The sequence below is a fragment of the Chanodichthys erythropterus genome, chromosome 13 (genome assembly GCF_024489055.1).
Source record: "Chanodichthys erythropterus isolate Z2021 chromosome 13, ASM2448905v1, whole genome shotgun sequence".
In the NCBI taxonomy this organism is placed as follows: domain Eukaryota; kingdom Metazoa; phylum Chordata; class Actinopteri; order Cypriniformes; family Xenocyprididae; genus Chanodichthys; species Chanodichthys erythropterus.
Window position 1 is genome coordinate 2,278,977 of NC_090233.1, and position 25,190 is coordinate 2,304,166.

Here is a 25,190-nt window from a genome sequence, read left to right on the forward strand (position 1 = left end):
ATACAGCATGCATTTTTGATGCTGTAATTCTTCCACTTCTGTAATCATATCACACAGACGACAGATGTTGTTGCCTGGTGTACTCTTCTACAGCTGCTGCCTGCTCATCCGTCACACATACAGCATTCATGTTCTTCTCACAGGCCAGCAGGACAGCAGACAGGTCACTGGCATCTATGCTTTCATCATACAGGGATTTTGCCAGGCATGGAGGTAAAGCAGAGGATGGTGCAGCAGCTGTGTGTTGTGTGTATTGTGCACAGTACTTCTCCATCCCTGACAAACCAACGGCCTTGCTATGGTGCAGTAATGTATCAAGTAGTGGTGATAAATCTTCAAGATTACCTGGAGAAGTTTTCCGGTTCTGTGCCCGATTCCTTATGGTTGGTGTTGTGGACTGTATTTATTCGCTGGTCTAATGTCTTCCTTTGTGCAACTGAGGAGGTGTAGTCGATCCTATATCCCACTTCTTGGTGAATCTTGCTCAAGTTGATGGGCAAAACCCAGTATGCTGGCACATCAGTGACCGTCTTTGTGCCGTGAATTCGAACTGTTGCCTCCAACTTAAACAAGAGAGCACCAACATGAGTACAAGTCTCAGCTACCCTGCCATGCAGGTACAATGGGCACACTCCACCTTCCCAGCACTGCTCACAATGACCCAGGGCTTTAGAGGAGGCTCATTCAATCTCTGTGAGTGCATAACCTGTGAGTACATACAGAATAACAGTAAATGAAAAGAACAGGTGTGTTTATATATATATATATATATATATATATATATATATATATATATATATACACACACACACAGTCGTGCTCAAAATTATTCATACACTTGGTAAATATGACCAAAGAAGGCTGTGAAAATAAATATGCATCGTTAATACTTTTAATCTTTTATTTGAAAAAATCTACAAAACTCCAACCTTTCATTGGAGAATAATAATTTTAAATGGGGGGGTGTGGTAAGGTTCTTGTGTAGTGGGAAGGAAGAGGACAGGGATCGGCTTTGGCTGCTGACAGTCTTTTTATTCTCACCAGAGAAAATGTCAACAAAGCAAACAAAAGGACGGTGCAACGCACACTCAATAATTCCACATCCGAGGACGGGCTTCACTCCAAGCAACGAGCACGGCTCACACATCGACTGTCAGCAGACTCTCTCTCTCTCCCCCGCTCCTGCTTCTCCTGGCGTTTTATCCTATCTCCATGCCAATTACTGGAACGAGAAACAGGTGTTCGTGATTTGCATTCAACCCGTTCAATCACCGCGCTTCCCCAGACGCTCCCTCCTGTTGCAGACCCCGCTAAACCACGGCCCCCTCGCCACATACCCCCACCGCCCGACTCAGGCCGGGGAGCCGTCCATCTGAACACCCGGCCTGTGGATCACCTTGAATTTAAAAGGCTGTAAAGCGAGATACCAACGAGTGATCCGTGCGTTGGTGTCCTTCATGCGGTGGAGCCACTGCAGAGGGGCATGGTCCGAATAGAGGGTGAATTCCCGCCCCAGGAGATAATAGCGGAGGGTGAGGACGGCCCACCTGATGGCTAAACACTCTTTCTCCATGGTGCTGTACTTAGCCTCTCTCTTGGAGAGCTTGCGGCTAATGTACAGCACCGGCCGCTCCTCACCCTCTATCTCCTGGGACAGGACTGCACCCAGCCCCCTGTCCGACGCGTCTGTCTGCAACAAAAAGGGGAGAGAGAATTTAGGGGAATGAAGTAACGGCCCGCCACATAAAGCAGCCTTCACCTGGGTAAAGGCCTGCTGGCACAGCTCCGTCCACTGGACCGTATCTGGTGCATCCTTTTTAGTCAGATCAGTCAACGGGCTGGTGAGGTCCGAATAATTAGGAACAAACCTTCTGTAATATCCCGCCAGCCCGAGGAACTGTCTTACCTCCTTTTTGGTGGACGCGGACAGGTTGCAACCGCTGCTGTCTTATCAATTTGGGGACGCACCTGTCCATATCCCAAGTGGAAGCCCAGATACCTTACTTCCACGGGTTGGCCGTGAGCCCAGCCCCTCTCAGCGATCTCAGGACAGCCCTCAAATGCTGCATATGCCGCTGCCAATCATTACTAAAAATAATAATGTCATCCAGATAGGCAGCCGCATACGCAGCATGGGGCCGTAAGATCTTGTCCATGAGTCGCTGAAAGGTAGCCGGTGCCCCGAACAGCCCGAACGGAAGGGTCACGAATTGGTGTAATCCAAACGGCGTCGTGAAAGCGGTCTTTTCTTTGGATAATGGAGACAAGGGGATCTGCCAATACCCTTTCGTTAAGTCCAGTGTCGAATAAAAGCGAGCTGTACCAAGCCGGTCAAGTAATTCTTCCACACGAGGCATTGGATACGCGTCGAATTTCGACACTGCATTCACCTTGCGATAATCCACACAGAACCGCACTGAGCCGTCCGTTTTTGGAACCAAAACTATCGGGCTCGCCCAGTTACTGCTGGATTCCTCTATTACCCCCATTTCAAGCATTGCCTCTAATTCTGCCTGAACCACTTTTTTTTTGTGTTCAGGTAACCTATACGGCCATCTGCGAATCATGTCTCTCTCTCGATGTGGTGCTGAATGAGGTCAGTACGGCCCGGTAGGGGAGAGAACACGTCGGCAAACTCAGCCTGTAATTTGGAAACATCAGTGAGCTGTGAGGGCGAAAGGTGATCTCCCCCCGGGGCCAGAGCGAGGGATTGTTTTTTTACATTCGCCTCTGGCCCGAGATCATCCTCTCCGCTAATCACCGTCGCCAGCATCACTGACTCCGCCTCACTCCACGTAGATTTCCCACTACAGGAGGTCATGCTGTTTTTAAATGCTGCCTGTAAGGTAAACAAAAAAAATTATGAACAAAGTCAATATATCTAAATATTCACAACAAACACCCTTTCAACATGAAATGAGATCTAAAACTTTACCTGCCTCGCCCCACAGCATGTCATGTTGCCCCTTTTAGGGTTAACAAAGGAGTAGTGGACAGCTATGTTGGGAAACAAAGGATATGCCCAAAAAAGTCACAGGGTGGCTGAATACATCCATAAACTGGACCACTGGCATTGGGAATTCTGATCTATGAAGGGCATTTTAATAGCATCATGTTTGGTGTTCCCCAGTTGCAGCTAGTGTGAGTTGCCTGATAATGACAAAGTTTTTATTGAGTTCGGCCCAGCTCTGGTGATGTCACACATTCAAGCCCAGGCTTGGCAATTTAACAATAAAACACAACACTTGCTGGAACTTTACCCCCTCTCTCAATTTCATTGCTGAAAAGAGGTACACATTTCCTATCATTTTCCTATCTTTGCCTATTAAATTGTCTCAATTCTCTTGCAAATCCACTACTGCCAAGGGTTAGAAGAAAATTAATAATTAAAAAAAAAAAAAAAAGAGACAAGCAAAAAGATAAAGGAGCAGCAACTTTGTACGACTTCTAAATACTATGGTTATAATCTTAACAAACCTTTAACCCTTAATACTGAACTTCAGTGTGCAACCAGCAACTCTTTCTCTATCAAATAAAAAAACTCTTTCCATATAGTAAAAAAGAATGCACAATGAGCACAATGGGGTTTAGTTTTATTTGCAGCCTGTGTTCAAAGTTGGCAATAAGCACTGCTGAATTAAAATCAGAAAACAAAATCAAAATAAAACAGTCAGATAATCTCAGTGTTACACAACCCACCATGAAGCAATCTATTTTCTTTGGGCCTTTAGTGCAAAAATTAAAACACACACACACAAAAAAAAAAAACATTTCTGCCTTTAAACTTTGCATTCAAATGTTTCCAACAACAACAAAAAACAACACCTTTTTACCAATAACATTTTTATATCAGTCAGCCTCTGTACTCTCTATTGTCTTCTGTACCTATACACACAGATTACTAGATACTTAGAAATGGCATGCTTTTATAGCTATAATATTTGGTCTAAGCTGAAAGCTTTCTTCTGGTTCTAATATCAGAAAGAAATGCTATTCCAAATTGCCTTAGAATCTGTTCAATAAAAGAGTAACAAAAGTTTGTTTTTTGTCTCTCTCACACACACACACACACACACACACACACACACACACACACGTTAAATATTAAACAATACATTTTCAATTTTTACTTGAAATGCCTTAATATGTACCTAAGTGTGAGATTTTTCTGGCTTTAACTGGAGGAAGCCTGTAAGGCATCAGAGGGTGCCTTATTCTCTGTCAGTGTCAGGATGACTGATATTTAGCAGGCCTTTCTGCATCCGTTCTACACCCAAAACAAGGATTAAGGCATTAAGAATTGGCTTAGCTCATCCTCTTAGGCAGATTTCTTAGCCACAGCTAAACCAATGAGACCAGCCAATCCAGCCAAACCCAGACCAATGCCACCAACAATTGCCATTCCAATCAGCCCATCTAGAAAACATAATGAGAAGAATGCAAATTCCTTGTTCAATCATGAGACGTGTAAAGATTACTTATATACTGTACAATGCCTATATAGTCTACATATTACTATATACAGTGCACAGCATAAATGAGTACACCCCCTCTGAACAAATACAAAAGATGTATTTTCTTTATTATCACTAATAAAATTCATGGAAAGAAGGCAAAACTAAAATGTATTAAACATATACAGGTGCTGGTCATATAATTAGAATATCATCAAAAAGTTTATTTAATTTCACTAATTCCATTTAAAAAGTGAAACTTGTATATTATATTCATTCATTACACACAGACTGATATATTTCAAATGTTTATTTCTTTTAATTTTGATGATTATAACTGACAACTAAGGAAAATCCCAAATTCAGTATATCAGGAAATTAGAATATTACTCAAGACCAATACAAAGAAAGGATTTTTAGAAATCTTGGCCAACTGAAAAGTATGAACATGAAAAGTATGAGCATGTACAGCACTCAATACTTAGTTGGGGCTCCTTTTGCCTGAATTACTGCAGCAATGCGGCGTGGCATGGAGTCGATCAGTCTGTGGCACTGCTCAGGTGTTATGAGAGCCCAGGTTGCTCCGATAGTGGCCTTCAGCTCTTCTGCATTGTTGGGTCTGGCATATCGCATCTTCCACTTCACAATACCCCATAGATTTTCTATGGGGTTAAGGTCAGGCGAGTTTGCTGGCCAATTAAGAACAGGGATACCATGGTCCTTAAACCAGGTACTGGTAGCTTTGGATATGTGTGCAGGTGCCAAGTCCTGTTGGTAAATGAAATCTGCATCTCCATAAAGTTGGTCAGCAGCAGGGAGCATGAAGTGCTCTAAAACGTCCTGGTATACGGCTGCGTTGACCTTGGACCTCAGAAAACACAGTGGACCAACACCAGCAGATGACATGGCACCCCAAACCATCACTGACTGTGGAAACTTTACACTGGACCTCAAGCAACGTGGATTGTGTGCCTCTCCTCTCTTTTCCCCCAGACTCTGGGACTGATTTCCAAAGCAAATGCAAAATTTACTTTCATCAGAGAACATAACTTTGAACCACTCAGCAATAGTCCAGTCCTTTTTGCCTTTAGCCCAGGCGAGACGTTTCTGACGCTGTCTGTTGTTCAAGAGTGGTTTGACACATGGAATGCGACAGCTGAAACCCATGTCTTGCATATGTCTGTGTGTAGTGGTTCTTGAAGAATTGACTCCAGCTGCAGTCCACTCTTTGTGAATCTCGCCTCTCTATTAATGTGCTTGGACACAGAGCTCTGTGAACAGCCAGCCTCTTTTGCAATGACCTTTTGTGTCTTGCCCTCCTTGTGCAAGGTGTCAATGGTTGTCTTTTGGACAACTGTCAAGTCAGCAGTCTTCCCCATGATTGTGTAGCCTACAGAACTAGACTGAGAGACCATTTAAAGGCCTTTGCAGGTGTTTTGAGTTAATTAGATGATTAGAGTGTGGCACCAGGTGTCTTCAATATTGAACCTTTTCACAATATTGTAATTTTCTGAGATACTGAATTTGGGATTTTTCTTAGTTGTCAGTTATAATCATCAAAATTAAAATAAATAAACATTTGAAATATATCAGTCTGTGTGTAATGAATGAATATAATATACAAGTTTCACTTTTTAAAATGGAATTTGTGAAATAAATCAACTTTTTGATGATATTCTAATTACAGTATATGACCAGCACCTGTACATAATAAGAACTGAGAAATATATGTCATTAATAGCCATAAAATGAGTAAATTAGCCAATTTTGTTTTAATTAAGGTTTGCAGAAATTAGTACACCCTAGATTTAATTCAACAAATGTATAATATTCTAGAACTTAGTATGCCCGCCATAATTTTGAATATATTGCTCCGACCCTTCTTGGCACAGAGTGTACAAGTTCATGACAAATTGTCACATCTGTCCTGTTTAACTCCTGGATGATAAGCTCCTTAAATGTCCTGATCTTTAATGGGGAGTGTTGCTCAACCTGTCTCTACAGAATCCCCCACAGGCGCTCAAGACTGTTAAGACTGAGTGCAATACATGTCCACAGAAGGTTCTTCACCTTGGGGGAAAACATATCCTCATTGTCATGTTGAAAAAATGCCCAACAATGCAGGAAATGAGGAAAGGGAAACATCTTCTGTTTTAAGTTTGTGTATGAAATTACACAGTGGTGTGGGAATTCATGACAGCATTAATAAAGCACAACTCCCTCACACCTTCAGCACTCATACATCCCTATATAAGAGCTTTACTACCACTGAACTTTACTGGCACTTATCATTGTACTCCTCCTCTAGCAACACTGTAACATTCTGGATGCTGTTAGATTAAAAATGATTGATTTGGTCTCATAAGACCAGAGTACTGATTTCCAGAATCTATATTTTATAAATATGGGCTTTAGAAATGGCTAACTGACTTCATTGTGCTTTGGCTAAAGTAGGTAGTTCCAGTGAGAAAAACAACCATGCATGTAATTTTTGCAGGCTGCATCTTACTCTGTGAGATAAACAGTCACTCTTTTCATAGCTTTTGCTGGCTCTGAGACACTCGCTTGGTATCTCTCCTGCTCTAGCAAAATAATCCTTCATCACTAAATGAAAGGTTAAAATGAAGGCCTGATTATTTCAGGGGCCTTGTCACAAGTCCATTGTTTTTGAATTTCTGTGTTACTTTTGCTATATTTTCACACTTAAAACAATGATTTGGTAATCCTCTTGTACCACTGTCATCTTTTGTGCTAAGAAAGAAGTCTCCTGAAAGTTTTCTACCAAGTGGTTCCATTGTTGTCAGCATTGTCTGAGAATGATTCAGTGGGCTATATAACCCTTTTAATTGTCAAGAAATTACTTCTCTTTAAATGTTTTGGTTCAACATACTTACCTGTTGATCAAACATTGCCCTAAACTTACACCAGAATTTTTTTATTATTATTATAATTATTTAGTAACTTTTCAGGAGTGTATACTCATTTTTTCTACACAACATTTTATCACCTAGAAATCTTATATTCCTGAATAATTTTGACATGCTTCTTTGGTAATTGATTAAGCAGACTTGCTGGAACATTATATCTCTAAAGAACCCTAACATGTCTAAGTAATTGAGTAATTGCTGACTTTCAGAAATTTCAGAGGGGGTGTACTCATTTATGCTGTGCACTGTACACCTTAAATAAAGACAATATTCTTGCTCACCTTTCTTCATGGTTTTATTAATGAATTTCTCCAGATCTAGAGCTTGAGAATTTCCAGGTTCATTTTTCAGTAAAGTCCTGATGTATTTCAGAGCTTTCTCATATTCCTAGAGTTAATATAAAACAAGAGAATGAAATTAGCAAAGTCATTCCACCTATAAGTGTCCAACGTAAACATGAAAATCTTTGATAACAACCTTGAGCTTGTAGTTGGCTACAGCAAGGTAAAACAGATAATCCCGCTGGTCATCTTTGGTGCCTTTATGAATAAGTTCTGGTGAAACAAAGCAATTCCACATTGATTGATTGTAAACATTAAATGTAAATACAGAAATCTGATGTACTTCAAGAACAATGAATTTTGAGAGCATTTTACTCATCCCTGGCGGGGGGGGTGGGGTGGGGGGTTGGCATGTTCCAACTTTTTTGAGATTTGTTGATGCCATGAAATTTAAAATCAACTTATTTTTCCCTTAAAATTATACATTTTCTCAGTTTAAACATTTGATATGTCATCTATGTTGTATTCTGAATAGACTTATATTGCTGGGCTCTCTTTCTGTGGTTGAGCCTGAGACTGTCATGTACAGACCCACGGGAGGAGCAGTGTTGCTGCGGGACGAGTTAAGTTGTTTTATGTCTTTTTGTTTTCACTTTAAGCTAATGTATTTAATAAAGCTGTGCTCCATGTAAAAATTGAGGGTGACAGTGAGGGTGGCTAAAACTGAAACTGGGAGGGTTCAGGGGGCAAGTATTATTTTGCACATGCATGAAATGAGGTTTTACATGAATTTGAAATGTCATTGTTTGTAGTTGATCTTAGGGATTGTCTCCAATGAAGTATCCAATGAACAGATGTAGCACACTGTCCTAAGGCTTTCTAGGTTGTGTTTAGCCTGTCCTGCAGTCCCCTCTGTTAAATAAAATGACTTGTGACTGCCCTTGTGAAAAAGAAGTGCACTTAATTGTATTGAAAGTGTACTTTGTGTGTACTTAGTATACTTTTTAAAAAGTGCACTTGCAGATAATACAATATAATTAAAATTAAAGGCCACTTAAGTGTACTTAAATAGAATATACTTTAATGACAATATTTATTATCATGCTTAAGTGCACTTTTTAAAAATGCACTTTGTAATAATGTCAAATTAAGTTTTACTTAAAGAAAGTACACTTAAATTACAATATTTACTAACACGCTTGAGTGCACTTTTTAAAAATACACTTTGTAATAATGACTTATTAATTGTACTTACAGAAAGTAAACTTTAATGACAATGTTTATTAACACACTTGAGTGCACTTTTTAAAAATGCACTTTGTAATAATGACTTAAGTTGTACTTAAAAAAAGTACACTTTAATAGCAATATTTATTAACACGCTTAAGTGCAGTTTTTAAAAATTCACTTTGTAATAATGACTTATTAAGTTGTACTTAAAGAAAGTACACTTAAATGACAATATTTATTAACACTTTTTTAAAAATGCACTTTGTAATAATGACTTAAGTTGTACTTGAAGAAAGTACACTTTCAGGACAATATTTCTAAACATGCTTAAGAGCACTTTTTAAAAATGCACTTAATTTTTACCTAATTATGACTTTATAGTGTTTTAAATAAGTAAACTTATTCTGATGTATTGACTTATATATTAAAGCACATGGAAAATAATTAATTTTAATTTCAACTTAAGTGTGTTGTCCAAGATGACATTTGTTAATGTATTTTAAATGTGCTTAGTCTTTAATAAATACTGTGTGCATTAATACACTTGAAATTTATTTTTCTGAATTTCAAAACACTTGCTTATACAGTGTATAATCCTGTACAACTTATTGTTGAAATTTTTATCACCAGCTCCTGCTCTAAACTCGACTAGTGTCAGTTTTCTACATAATATTTGACATAAAATGTTTTTTTTTGTTTTTGTTTTTTTTTACGGAGTGCTGTATTTGTGATACTTAATGCAACAGTGCTGTACTTTACATATCTGTATAATACTTATAATATCATTGTTGTTCTAAGTTGATTAAACCTATTTAATTGCAAGCAAAAGTTTAACATCTAAAAAATAATTTGAATTCATATTCAGTTAAAATACATTTAATTTTAATCAGACTAAACTATAAAATAATTGAATTTCAGTTAGGTGAATGAGTCAAGTTCTGTAAACGTAAAGTCTAACTACAACAATGAATTAGAAAAACTTGAACAAATTTAATCATGCGCATGCACCACAATACTACGTCATGACGGCGCATTACTTCACCAGAGTTTGAAAAATGCACCTTCAGCCATCTTTCGGTGATCGCGATGCGCGAGGCAACTTTGCTGATCAAAGAAGAAAACAAAGGATTGCACGTTTGGATGACTACAGATGAGACGTTATGTATTACAAATAAAGAAGCAAGTAAGTATCTTGATATATGCTCTCTTTATTTTTATTTTTTCACCGGAACATAGCAGTTCTTATGAGTGTAACTTATTTAGTTTAATAGCAATATGGAGGTGAATTAATCATGTTTCCTGTAATTTATTTATGATTGCATTATAATAATTTCTTATACAATATGAACGTGGTCGCGTGTGTGGGCGTGTTCAAAGAACACTGAACTCTGACTTTTTAAATCATTTTAAATGACTTTAAGTTAAATTTGCAGAACTAAATTCAAAGATCTGATCTTGTAACATTTAAAGACAATACATTTAATCGCTATTATAATCTATTTTTCTTTTTGCATTTGAAAAGTTAGTTGTTCAATTACTGTTTGTGTTTGTAATATGTAATATTTTTGTGCTTATCTGTTGTTTTATATATTCACTTTGTAGGATCAGTACAGATTTGTTATTGGAGATACAGTGTGTGGAATCAAAGACCCATATTGATGAGGTGATGATCCATGTTTTTCCATTATTTCAGCCACCCTGATCACACACAAGCTAAAACACTGCCATCAACTGTCCTTATAGCTTTTAAATGCTTTGAATCTTTTCTGTTTGCAAGTAATAAATTCTCACCTGTGCACTTACAAATCCCCATCTAATCATTATATATTTATATTTATATATAATGATATTATTATATAATTAATTTCAAAGCAAAACCCCTCAATTTGCTTGGGCCTTGGGTTATTTATCTATATTTGTGTAAATGATAAAGTTATGTTTAATTCCTTGTAAAGTATAAAAATGTTTATAAAAATGTTCTCTATTTTGAAAGGCCAGTGTCAGTAAAGATGGTGTGGTCACTGGAATCCTGGTGTTTGTGGGAAATGTGAAGGAGCTTCTCCCAGGATTCTACATCAGTGTTGTCCTGATGACTGAGGTAATTCATCTTGGGTGATGCAGTTGCGGTCAAAAGTTTACTTACACCTTGCAGAATAAACTGCTTCATCAGGGAAGTACTAAATAAAGAAACAAATACAATGCTAATTTGTATGATTTGTTTGTTTTGTAATAAAGTTATGATTATGTAATCATATTTCTACTCTAAATTGTTTTTTGAAATATAAACATTTAAATTGTAGCTGTCATAAATTATGTATTCAAACATTAAATACATAAATTAATTATAAAAAAAAATTAAAATAAAATTATAATGAATATGTAACGTGGTGCATATAATTAGCAGAATGCTCCTCTCTATAGCTGATTAATGAGTTTATGCTGAATATGATTTTTCTGAAGTAAATGTGATGTTACGTGACATTGTTTACAAGCTGTTTCATTGACGTCTTTCCACGCGTTGAAACACTGATTGAGCGATTAAATGTGACGTTATGGATCAGTTGTACTGTATGTTGTAACACACCTTCAGATGTTCATTCATATTTATTTCACACTGTAACTGGTATTAAAGTGGAGGAAATTATCAGTACACAGTAAACATCTTGGCCACAGGCTTCAATCACTATCAGCAACTCTTTGCCTTTAGGGAATACCAAATGGGTTTTTATTATTTTCAAACCTACAAAGGTGGATATAAACTTTGGAGTTCTGTATATATATCTATATCTATTGATTTCATTCGATTGAACCAATTATAATAACGGACTGACTCTTACTTCTTTTTGTTTTTTTTTCCCTCCAGGTATTTATTTTTTTTACTTTCTTGCCTCTTTGGAACATGTTCATTTACGCATGCTGTGTAGAGGTGGTTCGCAGCTTCATGGACATTTAAGGTTTTCTGCCGATGAAGAGCTTCTGGGACATTGACATAAACAGCACTTTTTCATACAACTTTAAAAAAGGTGGTGACAGACAATTTTGGTTTTCTTGTTTTTGTGCCTTTGGAATTCATTGTTTTTTTGTTTAATTTTTGTTTCTTTTTTTTTTTTTTTTTCAAAATTACATTCAATGTAATGCTGGAGTAAGATTTTAGAAGAAACCTTTTTGTCCTGTTTAATGTTTGTGCTAGTAAGGGTTGCAGAGCTTATAAGTAACAAGGTTTACAAAAGGTAACACTTTACAAAAGGTCTCGCTTGTTAACATCAATTAATATATTAGATAACATTATCTAACTATGTGCATTGACTTTTTTTTTACAGTATTTATCAATATTTGTTAACATTAGGCAATAAAAAAGGTTTTTTTCTCAAGTTAATAAAATGTATAGTTATTGTTCATGTTAGTTTACAGTGCATTATCTATTAACATATGCAACTTTTGATTTTAATAATGCATACGTAATATTAACTAGGATTTATAAATGCTTAAAGTATTTTTCATTCATAGTTCATGTTAACTAAAGTAGTTAACTAATAGAAAATTATTGTACAGTGTTACCCAAAGTTTTGAATCTTTTCTTTACATTTTGTTTGTATTAATTCATGGGTGTTATCTTATTTATCATCTTATACAGAATGATTTTATCTGAAAATGTAAAAATGCAGAAAGATTGTGATGGTAGGTTTAGGTACCTTTGTATGTGATGGAGAAAATGATAGTGCATATAAGCCTCACTGTCCTCCAGACTCTTTCTAAATGAGAGTTAAAGTGTTGTAATTGTTTGTGATTGTGTATAGTGTTTCTTGGGTTTTTCTTGTGCATCAACAAAAAGGTTTTTGTGCATTTGTTTTAGAGATTATTTTGTCAGTAAATGTAGAGGGTTTCAATTTGCATTTGTGTTGATTGTAATATTTTGAAATATACTAAATTGTAACTTCATTATTATATGTACAAAAAATGTAATTACAAATGTATTAAATTATATAATAGTGTACATGTAAATTACATTAAAGTATATTTAAGTTCGCATTAATTGCTTGTCAGTACATTCGGAAGTATACTTTTACCATATTTTGAAGTACATAAAAATTGTATTAAAGTCCTACTTAAGTTGTTCAAAAAAATCACTCTTAAGTTCAACTTATTGCATTTAATATGAACTTAATATGTGATATATTTGAAATTAAGTACAGATATAATGCACTTAAGCGATGAAAACATTACATTTAATTCACACTTAAGTGTGTTCTTTTAAAGTATATTATTTTTGCAATAAGTACACTTATTGTATTGTATAAAAGTATACTAAAGTGCACTTTTTTTTCACAAGGGTGAAGTTGTGGTGGTGTGTTATCCTCTGGTGCCAGACCATATTGGCTTAAAGAATTAAAGGTGGTGGCAGCGGCCTATTAAGTACAGTAAATATTACACTGGTGGCAGCGGTGGGATATTACACAACCTGCACAACCTGTTTTTATGCCTGAGATTTTTACAGGAGCTAATCGTGAGTGGTCAGATTGGATAGGATGATTTGAAATGGCAGCTTGAAACTGAAGTTCCTCTCCTTATTGTTATCTGGTAGGGCTTGGGACATTTATTGTGGATTATCCAATGAGCCTCGAAGTAGTTATGTCAAATTAATGCAAATTGTTCTGTAAAATGTCTAACTTCGCAGTGCAAAACCATCTACCTTAGAAGAGGCTGTCAATCTGGCTTCTGAATTAGAGTTAATTCGATTAACTCTAATAAAAATAGTGAAACTGTTCTGTTGCAGATACTAAAGTGTGGGTGGTGTCCAAAAGTGTACCAGATAAACAAATGGAGATGGTTTTGGGAGTGGTAGAAAGGTTGAGACAGGAAGTAAGAACTTTAGCAGAAAGTGTCTGCTTTTGTCTGCTGCAAAGTATGGGGTACCATTGTTTTGAGGGAGCAGTGTTGTTCAGTCATGGGTAAGCAATTTCCCTTAATTGCATCTGGGAATGCCTGTCAGCCCAAGACTGTAACTGTACAAATAGACTCCATAGTACAGCCACATAGTTAGCTATTATTTCTGGGGTAGTAGAGGGGCTCCTTGCAGGACAGATAGCTGTAATGTTGGGACCCTCCTCCTTTTTATCAAAACATTGTGAAATTTTAGTGGTTCGAGTTGTTTGTAATGTGGGGAAGGGGGTTGTTCCTGTTAGAGTGATTAATGTAACTGATAATCCTTTCACTCTTAGGCAGGGGATGAAGATTAGGACCTTGTCCACATTAGCCACGTGGTGGTTGGGCCAGAAGCAGTGGCTCTTAGCAAGCAGGATATGTTGGCGGTGTCCGGTCTGTGGATACTCCTTTAATGCAGCTGGGGTTATACCAAAAGGGGCTGTCTATGGGTGAAACGCAGGCCATCCGTGATTTGTTGGCACAGTATGCTTCAGTGTTTAGTACTGGGGATCATGATTTAGGGTGAGCCCACTTGACTTTGCATCAGATTAATAATATTTTCTACCCTGGATCTTGACAAACCTTTTAAGTGTGACTTGTTTTCCCCCCGTGTCAAGTATTTAGGGCATTTCATTTCTGCGGAGGGAATTATGGTTGACCCTGCGAAGGTGGAAGCAGTGAGGGAATAGCCCACCCGTAAGACTCAGACTGAAGTGTTAATAACACTTCAGAAGAGGTGTTAGTAAGGCCAGCAGGGGGTGCTCACCCTGTGGTCTGTGTGGGTCCTAATGCCCCAGTATAGTGTGTTGGGGAACATTTAATCACAGAAAAAGATTCACACAGAAGTCAATATCTGTTTCAGCTATGCAAAACACCTCTCTGAGCTCAACAGACAAAGCGTCTGGGGGTAACGATGGGACATCCAAACGGAGAGCTTTCCCGAACCAAGGGTGTCGGATCATTTAAATAAGTTCGAAGACAGAAGGGGGACCATTGTGTTTCTTGCTTTTTAATTTAAAATAGTCTGAGACAAAAGGGAAGGCCATTTGTGGGCCATTTGAGTGTGTGTTTGTTACCTACATCCTGTATGGAAAAGTACTGAGGAGAGTTGCTCAGACATTTGGAGTATAAATGTTGTGGGCTCCTTTGTGTCCTTAGTTCACACTCGGGGCAGACATTGTATGGTTGTGTCGACTGTGGACTCTTTCTTGCAAGAAATAAAATCTTTATAAAGTGAATTCTCTTAAGGTTTGTCTCTTACTAGTGATGTCAGCTAATTAATTTTTAACCAATTCTACCAGCCAAACCAACTCCAGCTCCCCAGCAGAGAGACGGGGGAGCACGCGCCGCTGAGCTGAGAGAAGAGGGAGCACGCACAGCTGAACAGTCAACAGAAGGAGGAGCATGCGCAGCTGAGCCAACAGCAGGGGGCATGCGCAACTGAAAGCTTCCGGGGCAAAGAAACACTGCTGTCCGGAAGGAGAAAGAGACTAGCGATCAGGAAGACGAAGCAAAGAAAGAAAGGTGCACGATCATATGTTTTACGTTCCAACACACACGCACAAGCCAGAGCGCTGAAGTCAGACGGGGACTTTGATCTGAGTTCTGATACCCTCTCAGAAAGCGACGAGGAAGAGGAAGAGAAAGAGGAAGAGGAAGAATTCGAGATCTCGCGCCCAGAGAAAAGGAAAAACCGGGTGAGCATCACAGCACCTATGGTGGAGGTTATGGGAGTAAATTCAATAGAATTAGTATACCGCCCTTGGAATTTAACCGACATGAAAGAGGCGATGGCCCACCTGCCGAATCCTGACGACGCAGGGGACCGTTTTGCCACCGAACTGATGACATTCTGCCAAGAGTTCAGCCCGACGCTAAATGAACTGAAAAGACTCATGATGGCAAAACTGGGAGGAATGAACTGGCACAAGATAAGCGCAGAATTACCAGCAGTGGATCACAGACGAAGTCACGTTAACTGGCAACATGCTTCAAACGACGGATATCGAGCAGCTGTGACGGGACTGACTGAGACTGTGAGAAGAGCATTTCCAGCACGCATCGACATGTCCAGAGTGAGCCACTGCCGTCAAGAACCAGGTGAGAGCGTTCAAGTTTACTATGAGCGACTCTATGGTGTGTTTTGCAAGCACAGCGGGTTAAAGGAACCAACAGATCGTGGCGACAGACCAACCACGTGGGAAAGTTATTTGGCGAACAGCCTTTTGAATGGACTGAGACCTGAAATTTCCCAAGCCGTGAAACACAGCTATATTGAATGGACTGAAGGACGAGTGAGCACCATCATGAAACATGCCTTGCACGCAGAAGATGAGCTGAGGGTAAGGAAGGAAAGGCCAAGAATAAAAGAATTGCAGTTGGCAGCTGTGCAAAGACCGCAAAGATTCAGTTCGAACGAAAGAGGAAGGAGAAGAGGACGATTCAGCGGGAACAAAGGAGGACACAATTCAGACAAAAATGGCTGTTATCTGTGCGGAGCTGGCGATCACATTATTCGTGAGTGCACAAAATGCAGGAAGTGCAAAATGGACGGACACTGGGCAACAAACTGCCCTGAACTGCTAAAGGCTGACTGAGAAAAAGGATGCGGAGAGCAGGAGGAGATCGGGTGGACCACGGCCAAGGATGCAAAAACCGCCGCAAAGGGAAGTACACGTTTACTAATATCACACACACACACACACACACCTGAACACATGCACTGATAATGCTCTCCGCAATGAAAAAAAAGCTTGCACCTCTTTGTGTGTTTCTGAAACAAACAAAAAAGATTTTGACAAATGTTTGATTATGTATAGCAGTAAGGGATTTTTAAACATGCCTGAATATCCCCTGCTAGTTGAAGGGACAATGATTTCATTTTTGGTAGACTCAGGGGCGACCCGATCTGTTTTGCGACCATGTGACTTGCCATGTGAACCAGCGCTAACAAACAAAACGCATGGTTCTTTGTCTGTATCAGGACATTATATAACAGAACGGTTCACTGTGCCATTAAAGTGTGAGACAGAAGGGCGCCACGTGCTGAAGCATGCATTTTTAACTTCAAAAACATGCCCAGTACCCCTTCTGGACCGAGATTTAATGTGCAAATTAAATTTGGTAATGGTTGCAGATCCCTCGGGCATTGTAATGAAAGAGGGTGAGCAAATGTATTTGAAAACAGAACCAAAATGGGTTTACAAATGGCACATAACCGAAATTGAGTGGGCAAAAACAATCTGTGAATTGGGGAAAAATAGAACACTGTCATTTGGTACAGATTTTATGATGCCTGACAATTTGCATTGCACGTCACATGCAACGTAACAGAACGAGATCAATTTTATGAAAAACAATGGTTTGAACAAAAAGAAGACACTTTGAAACTTGATCAAATGTTTTGGACTGAGAAAATGTGTGCGATTTCAGTAGGCTTATCAGAAAAACAGCTTCCTCTCTATTTGATAGCAGGAGAGTGTGTGCCACACATATCAATTTCAAAGAAAAACACACAGGCCTGGGGTGACATGGGAATGTTTGTGAAGCACTGTGTTGCAACAAATGACTGGGAGAAGGTCGATGAGACTTTAGAGTACAGTAAGAAATTGAGGGCTTTTAAATCTGATTGCAAGCATGAAATTGAGGTGAAGCGAATTTTAACCGCTGTTGACAAACACACATATGAAAATGACTGTATGACAAATATTTGTGCTTTGGACATACACCCTGCGCTGGCTGGCACGAGTTGTGGGCAAAGCACAAGTATGATGTGGGACTGATTAAAGGATGCGAACCGGTGATAATTACTCCCAAATCTGATTATAGACCTTGCCAACCACAATATCCATTAAAAACTGAGGCAATTTTGGGCATAGAACCAGTTTTTGAAACATTGTTAAAAGAAGGCGTAATTGTTCCATGTGACACCTCACCGGTGCGTACTCCCATCTTTCCTGTGAAAAAGATTAGAGATAAGGGTCAGCCCACTGAATGCCGTTTTGTGCAGGACCTGCAAGCTGTGAATTCAGCTGTCAGAGCGAGAGCTGCTACAGTTCCAAATCCCTACACAATCTTGTCACAAATTCCACAGAGCGCCACATTCTTTTCAGTGGTAGATTTGGCGAATGCCTTCTTTAGCGTACCAGTGGACAAAGACAGTGCATATTGGTTTGCATTTAATTTTAAAGGGAAAGGGTATACTTTCACAAGATTGTGTCAGGGATATTGCGAATCACCAACAATTTACAATGAAGCACTCAGACGAAGTCTTGAAAATTTGAATCTGACACCTGGATGAGCTTTGCTTCAATATGTTGACGATATTTTGATTTGTGCAAAAGATGAAACAACATGTGTGAAAGACACTGTGACCTTGCTGCAACATTTGGCACAGGAAGGTCACAAGGTCAGTAAACCTAAGCTACAATTTGTAAAAAAACAAGTCACATTTTTGGGTCATATAATATCTGCAAACAGTAAATCACTGTCTGGAAAACGAGTGCAGGCAATAACTGAGGTACCAAAACCAACCACAAAGAAACAAATGTTGTCATTTTTGGGGATGTGCTCTTATTGCAGAACATTCATTCCCAATTATGCGATTCTTGAGCAACCCCTGAGAGCACTGACAACAGGGAAGGAATTGAAGTCATGTGATAAGATTAATTGGACGGGGGAGGCTGAGAAGGCTTTTGCCAACATGAAAGCGCAGCTCGCCACAGCCCCCACATTAGGCCTACCTGTACCAACTAAACCATTTGTCCAAATGGTTGATGAAAAAAATGGGTTTATGTCTTCTGTTCTTTTGCAGCTACATGGAGACAGAATGCGACCAGTGGGTTATTTCTCTGGCAAATTAGATCCAGTAGCAGCAGGCCTGCCGCACTGTCTGAGGGCCGTGGCAGCTGCTGAACCGGCTGTGATGGCCTCTAGAGAATTTGTGGGGTATTCTGACGTGACATTAATGGTTCGGCATGCTGTTTCCATGATTTTGCAGGAACAGAAGACTTCACATTTGTCAACAGCACGATGGCTGAGATATCACACAATTTTGCTGGATATGCCAAGCATCACAGTGAAGCGTTGCACAGTGCTGAATCCTGCCACTCTCCTTCCAACAGAGGAGGATGGGGAGGAACATCACTGCTGTTTGACTGCACTCGAACAGATATGTACCCCACGCCCTGACCTTTCGGACACACTGCTCGAAAACAGTGAGCATATCCTGTTTGTGGATGGCTCTGCGTTCAGAGATCCACAGACAGGCCTGAACAAAGTTGGTTACGCGGTGACCACTGAATTCGAAACATTGACATCTGGCACATTGCTATCAAATTTTTCAGCTCAAGCGGCAGAGCTCGTAGCCCTGGCAGAAGCATGCAAGCTCATAGAGGGTAAAAGTGTAACGATTTACACAGATTCACGATACGCGTTCGGGGTTGCGCATGATTTTGGGGCTTTATGGAAACATAGAAATTTTTTAAAATCTGATGGCCGGCCAATTCTAAATGCTTCTCTTGTGTCTACTCTTTTAGACGCAATTCTCTTGCCAAAACAACTTGCTATCTGTAAATGCGCAGCGCATACTAACAACAAAGATTTCATTTCAACAGGAAACGCAAGAGCAGATATGGCTGCGAAGGCCGCGGCAGCACGGCAGTCAAAGGAACCAGAATGCATTTTATTATCTGAAACTAACACAAATGCTTTGACTTCTTTACAGAGTATGCAGGCGTTTGCTACAGTAGCGGAGAAGAACCTGTGGAGACGTTGTGGTTGCAAACTTGAGAATGATGTGTGGATGAGTGTGGATGGCAAGCCTTGTTTACCCCGACATTTTTTCTCTCATTATGCTAAATGCCTCCATGGGCGTGACCATGGAGGCAAAGGGGCTATGGTAATACAAATGAAAGACATGTGGTTCACGAAGGGCTTTACAGTGGTCGCTGAAATTTTTTGCAACAGATGCGTCATCTGCAACACACACAATGTGGCGAGAGGAGTGAAAATGCCCCTAGCATCTCAACCAGCATCAGAAGGCCCATTTGAGTATCTCATGATGGATTTCATTGAATTGAGTCCGTGTGAGGGAAAGAAATACTGCCTGGTGATGGTTGACATGTGGTCAAAGTGGGTTGAAGTTTTCCCCACCTCCAAACAGGATGCAGCAGCAGTGGCCAAAGCCCTGCTGACTGAAATAATTCCCAGATGGGGAATTCCAAGAAAGATAAGTTCAGACAACGGAACACACTTTGTGAACGAGGCAATAAAACAAGTGGGTCAGTTTTTGGGAATAGATATGAGAACACATTGCAGTTACCATGCTTCTTCAGGGGGGGGCAGTGGAACGTGAAAACGCAACAATCAAAAACAAATTGGCAAAATGTTGTGAAGACACTGGTCTCACATGGATAAAAGCCTTGCCTATTGTGTTAATGTACATGAGAATGAGAAAAAGAACCAGAGTAAATTTGAGCCCGTTTGAAATTGTTTTTGGATGACCGCCATTCATGGGAATGGAAGGGGGTAAACAACAGCTGCCATCCACAGATTTGTGTGAGCACAATATGCTGAATTACTGCAAAGAAATGTCTTCTCTGTTGTCTGATGTCTGCGTGCAGGTGAAAGCTGCTCAGGGGAAACCGGCTGAGACTCCCTTGCACAACATCAAGCCAGGAGATTACGTGGTGATAAGGGACCTGAGGAGGAAGAGCTGGAAGGCGAAAAGGTGGTTAGGACCATTTGTCGTGCTTCTGACGACACACACCGCCGTCAAGGTAGCTGAGAGAGCGACGTGGGTGCATGCGAACCATTGCAGAAAGGTCCCACCAGTGATCGGGGAGGAGGAGCCGAGAGGAGAGGAGCAGGAGGCACACGTCTGTGCGGGTAGAGATCAAATATAAACATCATTTGCCGTTATCATCTCAAGAGTAGAGACCCAGGCACAAGTTACATCAAAGACTAATCTTCCTCACACGTTCTGGACGTACAACTGTGTGATCCATTTAGCCAACTGTAAAGAATGGAGCAAGTGAGACCATGGCACCGGTTTCAAGTGCCCGGAATGTGTGGCATAAAGGTAACCACGTGCATACTGACTTTATTCAGCTTGGTGATGAGTAAACCAGCACCACAACAAGTGAAACCACCTGTTATACCAGCATTTGAACCTGACATTCCCAGCTGGGATGAAACAGCGTGGATGGGAAATGAAGGAGTAGGAAAAGGGGGAACAAAACCGGAAGTGGACAAGGCAATGACAAAATGCCAAGGGAACAAAGCCTGCACTCTGGCACTGCTGCAGAAACAGGAACTGAAGATAAACACCAGCTGCTGGCTTTGTCTGCAAATGTCTCACGCCTGGAAGACAGTACCATTGACTGTTGCAACAATAAATGAGACTGACTGTCTGATCCCAAAGCAGATGACGGAGGTGCTTAGAGCTGCAGCAGACATCGAGCAAGGGAAGATTCCAACAAAACATCCAACATCTGCCTGCAAGAGAACACAACGGTATAATCACACAGACATGTTGATTCCACCATTGAGAGTGATGCATGTTCAAGGAGATGTGTGTGTGTGCTCACAGAGACTGAAGCTGAACGTGAACACAGGATGGTCTGACTGCAGAGTCAGAATTGACATCAAGAATTCAACGACAGGGAACTGCACAGCCGTAATAGACGGTATCACAACAGACTTTACCTGCCCGTTTAGCAAACCAGGTGACACTTCACCTGCGGCAGTTTGGGTTTGCGGTGACAGAGCATATCATTTCATGCCACAGAAAGACTGGACAGGTTGCTGTTACCCAGCCTTAATGAATGTGGGAACATCTGTGTATTTTCCGGATAATGAAAAAGGAGAAAAGACCAGACAGAAAAGAGATATTGTTTCTGAAATAGGGACATTGCCAAACCATTACAATGGTTATGTCTTGTGAGATCCGTGGACAACACCTGGGGCAAATGTGGGCTGGTCTATTTTTCTGGGGGTGGGAACAGCAGTAACGATAAACAAAATTAATGGATTAGCATGGAGTGTGTTAGCTTTAGCCAATAGCACCGAACATGCCATGACAATGGTGAATGAGGAAATGAGACAGATCAGAGATGCAGTTATTCAGAACAGACTGATTTTAGACATGCTCACGGCAGAAAAAGGAGGAGCTTGCAAAATGTTGGGAATGTCATGTTGTTTTCACATTCCAGATTACAGTGACAACATCACAAACATCATAAACCATATGAGAGCAGCTGTAAGGGAACCTGAGAAAGCTGATGATTCATGGTTTGGGTGGATAACAAATCTGAGAGTTTGGGGACACTGGCTATGTTACACTGTATTGCCAATTTTTGCAATAGTGGTACTAGTATTGCTATGTTTACCCATGTATTTTTCAGTGCACTTCCAGCATAGTACAGAGAATGGTGAAGACCAATATGTCTCAGCAAATGGGTAAACTAACTGTTTATGACGATTACAATGAGTGGATGAGCGAATTTGATGAGATGTTTAGCGAAGAGACACCTAAAACAAATTAGGGGATTTTTATTTGTTTTTTTTTTAAATTATTTTTTTATTTTTTTGTTTTTGTATTGTTTTGTTTGTTTTTATTATTAGGGAAGCCAGATATCTAAATGTTTCTTTATTTACAAATTTAAGAGAATGATCATTTATACAAAAAATCAGAAATGAAGAGTGTAAATGTGATGAGTGACTTAAATTAGCTTGTTTTATTATTAATGGTGCTTGCCAAAGGCAAAGCTCCATTCTTATTCTCCCGCATACTTATTATTCTTCTTCTTCCACTTTTTTTCTGCACGCTACTCCTCCCACAGTTTTTGTCATAGACCCATGAATGAGGTGTCAAATCGACCGGCCCATTGAGGAGTGGTGTGCTATGACTTTTATAAGCGATCGGGTGTATGATGTTCGTACGGCGGGCGAAAAATCGGGCGAAAAATCCCATAGACTTAACATTGGGACGATATTTGACAAGTCATAGCTCCTAACGAGGATTTCATAGAAACATGTGGGTTACTACGTTTGAAGGGGCTGACAGGCTCTGTCAGACCATATCTCAAAATGGGGTGTAAGTTGTACCCCTGGGGCGCAAGAGCTGCCCAAAGTTTCCCCATAGACATACTATGGTGAAGCCGTGCCCATGAACCAGGAAGTACTGTGTTTTTCCTACTATGGGAAATTACATAGGGATTTTGTATTGAACATAACTCTGGATTACAATGTCATAGAGACAAGGGGGTGGGCTCATTTTACTCAGGCAACCAATCAGTCTCCCAGGATCATCAAACTATCAAGCCATACCCTAGCAACCATATAGAGCACCTTAGTAACAAGCTTCATAGACTTCTATTGAAAAAGATCAAATTAATATCTTTGGATAGGAGTGTCGTATAAACAAGAGGGTGGGCTCATTTGACTCGAGGCAGCAAACCGCCAATCACAAATCACCTTAAAGACATCATAGCCACGCCTTAGCAACCATTTAGAGCACCCTAGCAAACTAAAGCATTGGCAGATATCTTCAAATCTAAATATCATAGAGGCATGGGGCTTGGTTTATATCATTCATACTGGCAAGCAGCCTTTGGTTTATCATTACTGGCAGCTGCCAAGCCACTCCCTAGCAACCAAACAGAGTACCCTAGCAACCGTTTTGCAAGATCTATATCTCTGCATCAGAACATCATAAAGACATGGGGGTTGGTTTATATTGTCAAGCAGCCTTTGGAGTATCATCATTGGTAGCTGCCAAGCCACTCCCTAGCAACCAAACAGAGTACCCTAGCAACCGCTTAGCAAGATCTATATCTCTGCATCAGAGCATCATAGAGACATGGCGGTTGGCTCTTTTGACTCATGCTAGCCAACTGGACTTCCAACATGCTACACATGCTAGCGGTGAATAGCTACATGCTAATAGTGATTAGCTAAGTGCTAAAGTGGGTTAAGAACATGCTAATAACTCTATAGAAACTTCATAGTAACTATCTGTGACAACTACCAACCACATAGTAACACCCTAGCAACCACCCAGGTTACCATAGCAACCACCTAGCAACCCCCAGAACACCCTAGCAACCGCCTAGCAACACCATAGTGACCACCCCAGGTACCTTAGCAACTGCCTAGCAAAACACCCTAGCAACCACCTGTGTTACCATAGCAACTGCCTAGCAACCACCCAGAACACCCTAGCAACCGCCTAGCAACACCATAGTGACAACCCCAGGTACCTTAGCAACCACCCAGAACACCCTAGCAACCGCCTAGCAACACCATAGTGACCACCCAGGGTACCTTAGCAACTGCCTAGCAACACCATAGTGACCACCCAGGGTACCTTAGCAACTGCCTAGCAAAACCCTAGCAACCACCCGGGTTACCATAGCAACCGCCTAGCAACCACCCAGAACACCCTAGCAACACCTTAGCAACTACCCAAGTACCTTAGCAACCGCCTACTAACCACACAGAACACCCTAGCAACCGCCTAGCAACACCTTAGCAACCACCCCAAGTACCTTAGCAACCGCCTAGCAACCGAGTGCCGATTTTGCCACTGCAAGCACCATTCACATTTTCTTCAGGAAATGTACATTCTAGTATTGTAATTACTATTCACCTGAACAAAACTTTGGCGCGTAACTCGTCCCGCACCGTTTGTCGTAGACCCACGAATGAGGTGTCAAATCGACCGGCTTATTGAGGAGAGGTGTGCTATGACTTTTCTAAGCGATCGGGTGTACGATGTTCGCACAGCGTACGAAAAAAACGGCTGAAAAAACTCCCATAGACTTAACATGGGGGCCAAATCTGTGAGATCATATCTTTGGTTTAGAAGGTCATAGAGACTTGGGGCTGGGCTCTTTTGACTCGGCCTATCAAGCTGCCAATAAGTAGTGACTTCATGGCCACACCCTAGCAACCAATTACAGCACCCTAGCAACCGGGTGCCGAATTTTGCCACTGCAAGCACCATTCACATTTTCTTCAGGAAATGTACATTCTAGTTACTTTTTATTACCTTTTAAATACCTTTATAATTGCTATTATTTATTTATTTTTTTCTTATTATTATTATTTTTTTTTTTTATATCTACACATTTTAAATTTTCCTTGTGAGTTATCAAAGAATGATAAAAGGGGGAATTGTTGGGGAAAATTTAATCACAGAAAAAGATTTTATTTTTGAGTTCACACAGAAGTCAATATCTGTTTCAGCTATGCAAAACACCTCTCTGAGCTCAACAGACAAAGCGTCTGGGGGTAACGATGGGACATCCAAACTGAGAGCTTTCCCGAACCAAGGGTGTCGGATCATTTAAATAAGTTCTAAGACAGAAGGG

General features: G+C 40.2%; 1 protein-coding gene across 2 annotated transcripts in view; it reads right to left on the reverse strand.

Moving 5' to 3' along the window:
- Positions 1-867: 867 nt before the first annotated feature.
- The window catches only part of LOC137033686 (mitochondrial fission 1 protein-like), a 37,388-nt gene continuing 13,065 nt past the window's right edge, over positions 868-25,190 (reverse strand). For both annotated transcript variants that reach the window (XM_067405867.1, XM_067405869.1), the window contains exons 3-5: positions 7,859-7,935; positions 7,663-7,768; positions 868-4,416 (exon numbers count right to left, since the gene is read on the reverse strand). In XM_067405867.1, the coding sequence (XP_067261968.1) occupies positions 4,319-4,416; positions 7,663-7,768; positions 7,859-7,935 (281 nt within the window). In that variant the 3' untranslated portion in view covers positions 868-4,318. The remainder of the gene's footprint in view (positions 4,417-7,662; positions 7,769-7,858; positions 7,936-25,190) is intronic.